General features: G+C 36.9%; 1 protein-coding gene across 3 annotated transcripts in view; it reads right to left on the bottom strand.

The window, feature by feature from the left end:
• The window catches only part of LOC140003109 (noelin-3-like), a 49054-nt gene that overhangs the window by 7143 nt on the left and 29453 nt on the right, over positions 1 to 12458 (bottom strand). Inside the window, exons 1-2 of one of the 3 annotated variants that reach the window (XM_072041926.1) lie at positions 5623 to 5783; positions 849 to 995 (exon numbers count right to left, since the gene is read on the bottom strand). In XM_072041926.1, the coding sequence (XP_071898027.1) occupies positions 849 to 995; positions 5623 to 5742 (267 nt within the window). In that variant the 5' untranslated portion in view covers positions 5743 to 5783. Of the gene's footprint in view, positions 1 to 848; positions 996 to 5622; positions 5784 to 12458 lie in introns of those variants that run through there. The other 2 variants (XM_072041924.1, XM_072041925.1) reach the window with 2 other exon arrangements.

Here is a 12458-nt window from a genome sequence, read left to right as displayed (position 1 = left end):
ATTGGAGTGATTTTTCTATAGCTGAAAAAATACTGAAAATTGTATGCTGAAAAATGCATTTTTTTGGGGGGGGTCTACATTTTATGTTGCTTTCTGCTGTTGCTGTTCAAATGCTCTGTCTCAGTCCCTCAGGGTATGAACTACTAGCTGTTACACAGTAACTATAAACTTGGTTACCTACACAGGGAATGCAGAATAATAGTTTGTGTTTTCATGGTTGCAGTGTTTTTTTCGGTTCATACAAAATAACAGTTTACCAATTTTAATATATAAACAAGAGTGGATAATAGTGGGAATAAGAATTGGGTTGTTTAGACAAAATTTGCACCACCGGAGAATGAAATAAATAGTATTAACTGAGGAAATAAGAAATAAAAATAACTTAGAATTGTTTCTCATCTGTACGGTCTGCTTTGATGGTGCTGTCATGTCTGTATCTCATTATTTGCTGATAAGAGACAAGGAATGACCTTCAAGAGACTTACATGTTTGAAGCAGGAGCTGTAGTTTAAATCCCACAACAACGAGGAAGTTTAAGGTGGGATTTGTAACTGTTTTGACACAGGGAAAGTCAGTCCTGTATGTGTGTAAGAAAGGGTTTGGGGAATGAGCAAGAGAAAACGCAACTTCAGTTTGCTAGATAAGTGGCTTGGGTTGACAGAGGTGTGCTATGAGGGAAACAGACAAATTACGATAAGTGGTGAAAACACAGGTAGGGGATATACCCTGAAGGAATGTTTTTATAGATAACGCTTCAGGGCACCATTATATATTAAACTTAGAGAGGCAGGAGTGGATTTCCAGGGAAGTTCAGTGATCAAAAGGAGAAATTCATTGGGAAGACTTACCTTCTCTAGCAGCTGTCTAAGTTGTCTGCTCTTGGCATCTCTTGAACATAGGTTTTGTTCAGGTGCAACAACAGTACAAATGCAACGGCCATCAGGATCCTGGGCTGAACTATAAACTTGCCACCCTTCCTTGGGGCTAATCTGAGTCTGTAACACAACAACAACAATAAAAATAAAGGGAACAGAATAGATTTAATTGCTGTTTGAAAACACCACCTATTTTTCTTTATTGTTTGCATTATATATTTGCAGTGAGGTTCCTCCTAGTCATCACTCATTATCCTCTTAACTAATTAGGCTGGTGATTTTGCACAGTTTTGCCATGTTGCACATCTGCAGCAGAGTCTCTGAGCATTGTTTCCAGTGTGGGTGAGAGCAGTTTCCTGTTAGTGATTCAGCACAAGTGGTTGATGTAATTCTTTGCAGAGGGACGGTAAGGCTTTTCATTAACAGAGAACAAATATGTCCTTTCAGCTTGAATGACTTTTACTTTAGACTAATGGAAACAACAAAGACAGAAAAGAACAAATACAAAATCCCAAAGAGAAAGCACAGTCTGTGTGACTCACGCAATAGGGAATTGGCTGGGAAGCGGTTCTGGAGGTGTGTTAGCAGGTTTGCAGCACAGAAAACTCTTCTTGGTTGACTTCAGCTACACGTACACCAAAGGGAAGACAGGGGCAGTACTGAAAAGTACTAGGTTAGTTTAGATGATCGGGGGTGATGGCAGGCATGGCACAGGGCAGGAAAGGCATCACACTGTCCTTTACTGGCACAGAATTTTAGGAATTCCGAACCTGTTCTTTTTCAGCAACCACCACCACAAACAAGAGCAAAGTAAAAAACTGTATTTCAGAGCAGGCCAACACTACACTGCCTTTAAAACTCATGTGATACCTTGCAAGAGTAGGTAACTGTCTGCTTAATGGGATTTATAGAAATGCACAGCATCAGAACGAGACAAAGCACCATAATCAGATGATCGAACAAATTCAGGTGAGGGAATGAAAACTAATTGGCACCAGAAATATTTTGACTGTTTTCAGGCTGTAATTTCAAGCTAATATTCTGCATTATTCTTTTCTAATAATACTATATTGGCTGCTGAATTTTACAGTGCAGTTGCTAATGGATGACACTGAAATATTTTTGGTCTGGATAAAGTTGGAATAAATTAATTTTATTCTGAAATTCTACTCGGTGTCAGCACAAAGAGTGATTGTTAAAATTGGCAAGCTTTGATATTGATGCTTAGTGAGGAGTAAGTTGCATAGTTCCGTGCCTCAGAAAAGGTGCAGTATCTCTGTAGACTGAGGTCAGACGGGAAGGTAGCAATATTTTTCTGAGTATCAGCGCAATGTTAGAGAAGAGCATAGACTTTTTGTCCCCCACAGTGTCTATTTTGAAGAAGTCATTGAAGACAGCAGTGACCTCTTTTACTGTGGAGTTAACTAAAACAATTCAGAACTGTATTGTTCCCTTGTTTTGGAAGGAAGAATAAGGTATCATAGCGTAGATGACTAAACAGAGGACAGTCAAACCTGGGTTTGACAGAAAGGCATATCCAAAGGTCAGTGCTAAATTGTTGTGCTCTTGCAGCCTTAATTTTTAGGGCACAGGTGATCTAGTTTAACACATGGAGAAGAATAAAATCTAACCAAACTTACAACTGGAGAGATAATTTAAATTAGATTTGAGCAGCTACTAAAATGGCAAGCTAGAACAATTGAAACCTTATAGCTGGTGACCCTTTGAAGTGTAAGCTCTGTTCACAAGTTTCCATGCTGCTCTGTAGAAAGGCTGCCCAGTGTGCCCATACAAGAGCAACCTCTTGTTGAAGTTCAGGAGCCTAAAGCTTGCAATCATAATTCCTACAGAACAGAAATACTCCGTATAGTTTATGAATAAACTGTGATATTTGCGATACCTGCTATTTTTGGTTGATAGCAACAGATTTTACTGCATTCAAGTGAATAGAGTTCTCTGCAGTTGAGAATGGATGCGATAGCAGGATTGTGCATGGTCTGTAGTAAAGCAATTACAGTCCACGCTGTGTTGTCAAAGGTATTTGTATATGCTAACAATATGTATTGGTGTGTTTTGTCTGAGAAAATAATGTTTATTGATTAATTTGGCTGATATTTTCTTATGGCACTTAACGTATATCTTGATTTAAAAAAAAATAAAAAATGCAGTAGCTATTTGGGAAAATATTTTTCACAGTGAAAGACCTTCAGGCATAATATGAATGCGTTGTGATGGGCTGCCCATGCAGAAATGAGTGCTGAGACACCAGCTCCAGTGTGGGCTACATTTTTTTTTCTGGTATTCTTTGTTACCTGTGTGCATGCTATTGGGGTACCTTTGTTAACTAGGATGGGTAATACGAATAATTACAGAGAAAAATAAGCATGTGCAGGTAGGTGCACTTAGCTTTTTTTTTCTCTCTCTCTTTTTTTTTTTTTTTTTAATTTTCTTTGTCATTTAATGCCTATCTCAAGCAGAAACTGCTGTGCCACATGGAAAGAGCTAGAATGCATCAAAACCTTTTGAAAGCTGCTGAATCTAGTCTCCAAACGCAGGCTTACTGCTGACAGGCCTTAGTCAACAAACGAGAAAAGAAATAACGAGTGGTGAACAGCAGCAATGAAGACAAATCATTCTAGTTCTTGGAAATCTGGGGAAAACAGAAGAGTCTCTACAAAGAGCCATATTAATCTGCCTTGGCAGGCTGCTGAGTTACAGTCACTTTACTTACCTTACAAAGATTAATTTTTTTCACTTGCACTCACATTCTGATAAAGCTGCTATAGCTGCCTCCATTGTTACTAGTAATTGGGCAAATGGAAACACGTATACTCAGTATCAGTGCTTAAATAGAACAATACTTGTCAGTCGTAGGATTTTGGTCCTGGGAGTGAAACGTTGCTGAAGAGGGGGGTCTTTCCCCTGACCCTACATTTCTTCCAGCAAGGGGAGGAGAAAATGTTAATAAAGATGGGGAGGTTTTGCTCTTTTTTCCTGGTGCAAGATGTGCAATTTTTGAGCTGTGTATAGGAGAGAACTTCTGGAGAACCGCTTGCGCAGCACTGTTCACTAGAGAAGCTGCCAGGGGATGACACTAACTTGACAGCTAACTTTAATTGACTGCTGCCAATTAAAAAACAGGTAGTGATGACCACAGCATCGCTGAGCACCTGGGCCATAAAGTCTCAGCTAGAAGCTGAAGTTTAGAAAAAGGCAGCAGAGTTGTGGTGCTAGTTCTATAACAACACGCCACCTGATTGAAGATGGTATTTTTTCCACTTGGCAGATGTTGCCAAGCTCAGATAATCGGGTTTTTGTGCTTGTGTCCCCAGCTCTCCAGGCACTCCTGCTAGCCCTCTTGAAACCCAAAATGTGCATATAACTCCAATGTTTGAGTTTGAAGAGCATTACTAAAATAATACTCAGGAGGCATTTGTAACATCAGTGTTCCGATGAAGCCAAGGGAGGCATGGCAGTTTACACTACCTGGAATTTGAAAATGACAATATATATAATCATATATTAGTGTGTAAATATACATATGCCTACATGTTGCAACAACAAGTGTGCACCTCTTTGCCACTCAATTGCAACCTTAAACTTGGATTTAAATTAGATAGGGAACCTTATTTCTTATAATATCACATTGCCACAAGAACTAGCAAACTGTATTGTAGGTCAGTGGGCATAAACTCCATTTATAGAAAACAAACTGGAGCTTTTCCTTGTCTTTTCACCTTGATGCTCTAAAACTTATAAGAATTGTTTCTTACAATATAATTAAATTTAAAGTAGTGGTATTTAAAGTCTAAACGAAGTGACTTTCTGCAGTAATGCTTTTCCTGTGTGCATATATTCAATTAATTAAATGTTGATTAGTTAATGCATTTTTATTTACAACTGAAAAATTAAGTTCTGTATATTGTGCTCTACTGTACAAACAGTTAACTATATCTTTTACATAACACACTATCATACAAACATCTGACTGCAGTTATAATAAAATTGTTTTACTAACCATCTAGAAAAAATGTGTTCTAGTTTAACTTACAGATAACTTATAACTAGGATAGTGTTCCTAGCTAAACTATTACTTTAATTTTTACACTTTTCATTAATAGCTAATCACAGCTTTTCTGTAGGTCTTAATTAACAGAGGCTGTTGGATATGAGCATCAAACATACAAGCTGATATTTGTTATTTGTACAATTACCTTTCTAAAGTTCTGATACCCAGCTTCCTAGTACCAATTTTATTTTATCAGCTATTTATTTGCTTAACCATGCTCCAATAAAGGAAAAAATAAGAAAGGATCAGGCTCCTTGAATATTGTAGTCAATAGCTTATGTATAGCACTAATCAGACAAAAATTAAAAAGAAATCTTCTGATACCTGTTTTCCTTAATAATGCAGTACATTTTTTTTTTTCTGGAGCAGTAAACAGGCAAAATATCGAAGCAAAAGAAATGGCATTGCTGTGCTATTTTTAGCATTTCACCCTCAAGATGAAGGCATTTGTTCTTAAATATTTAAGGATGCTATTTTAAAATCTTTTCTTTCATAGTAAGACCACAACATGCTCACCAATGTGCAGATTTATGATGCCCAAAAAGAAGCATGCATTAAGTGATGATAGGAAGATTAGTACTCTAAAAAGATTCACAGAGAGGCAACAGAGTAAAGCTTTTGCTGGCACTTATATTTGCTCAGCATTCAGATGGATTGCAACACATCACAGCTACTTACTGAAGTGGGTAGTCTGGTGGTATTTAGTCCTACCAGAGATGGGAGAGTTTGGGACATCCAGTTAGAGATCATTGCCACGGTACTAAGAACAGCACCAAGCTTCAGCAGTGGAGGGCTCATTGCTGTGGAGCTAATGAGTTTTCATAGTGACTGATTATCATCCCAGTGCAGGCTGGCGCTGAGAGGAGCACACGACAGCCTCAGCGGGGAAGGAGAGCAAGGTACCCAGATTGAATCATCTGTTAAGAACACTCTTATCTTTATTTGGTCTCTTTCTTTGCTCTTACTAACAATGCTTATCAGTATTTATTTGCTATTTATGACTGTAACACTTATTATAGGACTTGGCAGTCCTTTACATGCTAATAGCCATTGCAGTTTACAGTGGGAGATGGGATGAGTGAATTACCTCTTTATAGGTGCTGGAAAGTTAATTAGCACTTCATTAGTTTAGTCCTTGCAGAATGGACTAAAACAGTACATTTAGTCATCCTGTCTGAAATTCAAAAGCACAATCACAAAACTGAAACAAAGAAAACAAAACAACAAACAAAAAACTCCCTACTCCCCATCGCTGTTTTGGTAGAAATATGCTCAGGTATACTTCAAAAGATGATACAGGAACTATACTTGTCCCGGGGGACAGGGGAAGGGTGAGAGCTGTAAGCATGCCCATGAAAAGACAAAGGCAGGCATTCCCAGAAACCTCCCCAAATACCCCTTGATTTGTTGATCTCACATAAACTACAAACATCGGCAACTTTATAATTTGCAAGGCATGTTAAGATACATGTTAAGATAGTATTTAGTGTTTTGTTTTTATTTTTTTTTACTGTGCATGTTTTACACTGAAAATTTTTGCATTACAGGGCTGGCAGACTCAGTGTGTATTCACTGTTGTTAGGAATAGAAAATAAGTTGTGGGTTGCTCATATAGCATTTGGAGGCTTCTCTTGGCTCTAATCTGCTGTTAAATCTGATGTTCTCTAGTGCTGTAGACTGATCTCCAGGTTCAGTAGCAATTAATCTTTTTCAGAAACTTAGTAACTGTGGGGGAAAAAAGTATATAAATCATTGTGTTGAGGTAGCTTTCCTTTTCTTTCTTTTTTTTTTTTTTTTTTAAAGAGTTATTTTAAAAAGAAGAAATGCTGAGCAGGGATTTCTAATGGCAATTATTTTAGAAAGAACTTGCTTAAAAATTTGCAGAGATGGACTACTGTGTGTGCTTCCTGAGGCAATTATGGATTTAGTTTGTTTCTGAAGTTGTGTCCAAAGGAGTATATTTTTCTTAAAGAACTTTTAAAGTTTGTATGAAGGAAACCTGTAATAAAATGGAAAGGGTTGCATTTTAGAGCAGTGTGCCATCACAAATGCAAACTTCCTATACTTACTGTAAGTATAAACTTATAGTTTACGTGTAAACTTAAACTTGTAGTATCAGTCCTGCAAACAATATTTCAGATTCTTAGGTCTTGTACACCGAAGTCAGGCTAAATTTTCTCTTCCAACATTCATTTGGGATGATTTCAATCTCTTGTTTAACAAAGACACACGGAAAACTAGTTTTTAAAAAAGAAACAGAAAACCACGTGGAGGGCTATTATCTAATCTTACAAGGGGTCTTCAGGCACAAGGATTCAGCAATGGAATGAATTCACAGAGAAATTCCTCGCATCCCAACGTTATATATTTTCTGGGAGTCACACAGTAAGGTGAGCTGCAAAATGTTTCAGGTACTCAAAACAAAAACACGCTGAATTCACTGAAGAGGTGCACTTGAAAACTGAAAGAATGAGTTTATTTGTTTATATGCAGATTCTACACAGAAAAATAAGCTCTTTGCTAATTTCCATATACATATATAGACATGAAAGTAAAAGATCTATCTGAAAAGGATAAGTTAAAGTGTTAAACCTGTTGTAGATTTAATTATCTGATGCATGTTGAATGCACACACTTGTGTGCATTTTGACTTATTTCACATATTTTGGCAAAACTTTTGGGACAAAATAATGTACAAGGGCCATTTTCTCCAAAGAATTCAAATTGCTTTCAGATTATGAGTCAATAGCAAATAATTCTGATGTTTGAATAAGAAAGCGTTGTGATTCTTTTGTTCAGTTTGAAATAAACAAAATCCCAGGGAAAAAAAAAAAAAGAAAAGAGTTGCACTGGATCAGTCTCCTTGATTCATTTAGTTCCTTTTTTTAGCAACAGCCAGCAGCAGATGCTTAATAGAGGAGCGTAAGAGAGCAAACATACTGCAATACTTTTCTTGCTGTAGCCTTCCAGCAAAGTGTGGTGCTTACAAGGCCTGAGGTTGTAACTGTGTTCAGTGGCCTTTCCAGGAAGCTTTCCTCCGTGAATTTCTCATCACTTTTTAACTCATCGGTAACTTGGGGTGGCACATCATCTACTGATATGGAGTTCTGCGGTTTAATTATGTCCTTTGTGAAAAGTATACTTACCAAAAGTTGTGATTAGACTGCAATTTTAAGAAATGCTGTGTTTAATTCCAGTCTGCTATTTTCCAATGAAAAATGCATTTTTGGTAAGCATAACCTTGATCTAATAGCCAGAACATCTTTTGGTTACTTAGTAGAAACGAAAAAAAAATCATCAATGAGACTGAAAGGCTGGTCAGGCGTTACCTCAGCAGAAGGGCAGAGTGAGTGGAGGTGTTTGAGTGTCCAAAATAGAGTTCCTGTACCTATGGAGATACTTTGTGGCTCAAAGTTGGGTTTTGTCCTGTGGAGCAGATGGGCTTGTGTTCAGGCTCCGTTTTTCCCCTCTGAGCATGAGGTTGCTGTGCAAAGTAGTATGGCAGAAGTACAAATAAGATCTTTTTAACATGACTTGAAGGATCAAGCATAACATTTTCTTAGAGCAGCAAGAGACAGAAAATGTAATGGAACATCACTGAATTCAACCTTCAGCATTGACTTTTTTTTTTTCTCTTTCCCATTTTAGGGTGTAGTTACATAAAATGTAAATCACAAATACAGAAAACTAAGGCTATAGAGCAGATATGTGAGTGCCATGTCATCAGAATGTTGAAGACCAGAACAGCAGCGATGTTGGACCTTTAACACCTCTAAAGTTCTACGTAAGATTAGAAGGGAGTGAATTTCAGTCAAGTGCAATTGCCCAGGGCCATGATTTCAGTCAGCCTACAACATAGCATACAATGTAGTATCATGAAGAAATGTAGACAGAAACATAATAATCATTTTTTCTCTAATATGATTATAGGTGCAGAATTCAGATTACAATATCCAGGCCCTAAAAACGGAGAGAAAACATCTGAGACAGTTTTCTTCAACAAGAAAACTTAATGGTCCATGAGAAATCATTAAGACTACTGATGAAGGAACAAGAAAGATCTGCTCTCAAGAGGCCCCTGCATTGTGTAAAGGTATTTACAAACTTTGCAGTGTTAAAACTGTTAGAGCAGCTTGTCAGAGGCTGGGCATTGAGCAGACGGTAGGACACACATTCTAAATGCCTGATAATCCAAGATATGTGTACCAAGTGCATAAGAGAAAAGTAGAGTAAAGCCCTTATGGTATATTAACATGTGCACACCATAGTTATGTAGACATATTATCATGTCCCTATACTTATACATACAATTTATATTTATTCAATAATTTCAATGGTTACTTTTATCTCTGAAATAATGAATATCCTATAAATTTCTTCCCCTTTCCTGTATCCCCATTTGTTCTGAATGACATCGAGAGTCAGTCTCTTTGCTGAATTCTTGCAATTACTTGCCAGCCTGACAATTTCACAAGTAATTATTTTATTTTATTATTATTTTTTTAATTCAGAGCTGAATTATCATTTCTCCATGTTGTATAATTTTCTCATATAGGTTCTTCTGAAGCACTTCAGCATTCTCTCTAGATCTGACTAACCGCAAAAGATTCTGCTGTTCACCAGTTTTATCACCTTTTTTGTTCCCGTGTTCTTTAGAGGTTTAATATGCACACGAATACCCCCAGTTCCAACACATTTCCTAGAACAGTCATGCTACATTTATACCACATTGAGCTGCAGCTGTTTATAGTTTTGTTTTTCTTTTAAACATTTTCTGATCCACAAAAGACCATAGTCTGTCCCTTCCTGACTTAAACCTTTGACGAACTACATTGCAAAGACAGTAACTTTTCTGAAGTTCAGATGAGTAATTACTGCTAATTATCCTTAATCCCATGTATTGTCAGCTCCCACAAAGAATGCTGTTTGTTTGGGGGCACATGATTTTTTCTACAGATGATATGCTGCTTGGCTTTTGTGTATATTCATTATATTCATTACATACAGAATATTCATTAACATATTTTAGAATTTTATTTTCTTCCAACTAGTCTGCCTGCTGAAGTGAAAACCTGCTGATGTGTGGTTCACAGTATTGCTGCTAGATATGTCTTTAAAGGTAGCATACCAGGAGATTCTCCTCTAGTATTCTTTCTGGTTCTATAATTGCAAATTACCATGCAGGTGATATCTGGATTCCCCACGGTGCTGAAGTTAGATCTGCTGTAAGTGCATAAGGGCTTTAAAGCACATTTGCACTGCGGTGCAGTGACGTGATTGCAGATTGTAGAGAGATACGAGTCTCCTAAAGCAACCCTAGCCCAGGGATTGATGGTAGTGTAGCTTACACTGGAAAGCTGCAAAAATGCTTTTCTAGGACCTTAAGTATTTAGAAGCTGTGTCCTATGCTGCTGCTAGACTTTTTTTTTTTTTACATAGGCTACACCTTTCCCCTAAACATGGACTTGACTTGTGCAGCATCAGCATAGGCAATATTTCTTATGCCATGCACCCATTTGTCAAATAGCTACTCCAGAGTGGTATGCAAAGGAACCCATCCATGGGAACAATTAAAATATCATTTTTCCTAAACAGTGGAAGTGCTCACTGGAACTACATTTTATTTGTGTTCTTATTAGAACTGGAGGAATGCTTTAAAAAACCTTTCTGTTAAAGAACAGAAACTTTGAAATAATTTTAGCTTTATTTTGCCATAAACGTTTGGGGAAATTAAAAAATGGCAAGCAAATAGAAAATTTTCATGAGAAACATACTTGCAATCATATATACAAAGACCTTTTCAGAAACCATAGAAAAACTGAAGGGTTGTTCTCATCTAGTTAGATCATAAGTTTTTGTTTTATTTCCTATGTTTCACGGAAGCTCTGTTTTAAAGAAAAAAAAGTGCAATTTCACATTTCCAGTTCTTGATATGCTACTAAGAAATAGTCTTATGAACAAGAGCTAGAAAGCAATAATGCTTCTAAAATCTAAGCACTATTCTTTTAAAACAAGTTACTGGGATTTATTATTATTATTTTACTGGCATAGTAATTTTCTCTTTTTGGAGCCAAATTATCTTAGAGTGAAAGCTAAATTATTTATACAGAATGACTGCACGTGCCATATTTTTATCTTATATGGAACTGTCTAAATCTAACAATTTCAGTGTTGTCAGCTGAGATACTTGTATGCCAGCTTGGTACTATTCATTTATAAATTATTTGCAGTGTAAAAGGTATTACTAAGGATAGCATATGAATGCCCCAATTTATTGCTATTAAATAAGAGGTATAAGGCTTTTCTAGTCTATGATATTCAATTTACTTTGAGTTCCTGTTAGATTTTCATATGGTTTAAACAGGGTCTAATATAAATGAGAATACAGCCCTACTTTATGTTGTCACGTTGAAGTATGATAAACTCTGTATAATAAAAGTAATTAACATCAGTATTAGGAATATTAACAAAGTAAATGTTCTGAGAGTCATAAATATGGGAACACACACACAAATGCATAAAAATGTCTAATTATATCCTGGATGGAGGAAGAGGAATAGTGACTGTAAGAAAGAGGAAATAGCTAATTCAGTAGCAGTCACTTAACCCTCATATCATCTTATAAATGTGTGTGAAAAAATATGTTAGCCTCCCAAACAGTTCTTAGAATTGAAAGCTGTATTCATGGGTAAATGCTACAAAAAAAAAGTTTTATTTGGTATGAAAATATATGACTTCTGTATAAAAGCTTTGCCTAAAACTGCATTTTATGTAGACAGAGATCAAAGTGATTGCACAGTCACGTCTCAGATTTCTTAAATAGTTTCCTTTGAAGCAGAGCAAAGTCAGGAAACTTAAGCCACTCTAAGTTAGTACTTTGACAGGTTAGGTTTAGGAATTAAGCTCATGCATGGAAGTCACAGCTTCCCATGGTACCGTGGTGTTGTTCTGTAGCGTGTACTTTCTTTTTCTTCATGTAATGTATTCTGGTGGTGGCTCAGCAATATGTGGATTTAAAAAAAAAAAGTGCATTAGTCATGTTCCTGAGCACTGGTAATTATTCAAGTGAGGCTAATGTGTGTATAAACCCAAATTCTCAAAATTTGAATAGCAATTACAGTTCTTAGTCCACCTTCAGCTCAGTGAAAGCACATCTTTGCCCTTTCAGTTCAATTCTAGTTCTCTGAATTTAGAAACCCGGGGGAATCCCGAGCTGCTTCATCTAACTCCATTTATGTTCAACAAAAACCTCTGGCTCGGCAGTGTGACTTGTAAGTAGTAATGTCCAGGCTCTTTGCAAGAGTGGATCGAGAGGCGTGTGGCCTTTCTGGAGAACATTCTTACACCAGCCTTGTCTTTGCCTACATACATGGTAGTTACTCTGGTCAGGCATCTCCACTGACGGGAGGAGTATGAGGGGAGGGCTTATGAGAAGTCTGTTCTATCCTTATCCTTATACTGGTGCTCGAGGTGACATTCTTTTTAAAGTAAGTGGCCTTTGTTATCTGTTTGTT

Source organism: Anas platyrhynchos, chromosome 8 (assembly GCF_047663525.1).
Source record: "Anas platyrhynchos isolate ZD024472 breed Pekin duck chromosome 8, IASCAAS_PekinDuck_T2T, whole genome shotgun sequence".
NCBI lineage: Eukaryota > Metazoa > Chordata > Aves > Anseriformes > Anatidae > Anas > Anas platyrhynchos.
This window is presented reverse-complemented; position numbering and strand designations above follow the sequence as displayed.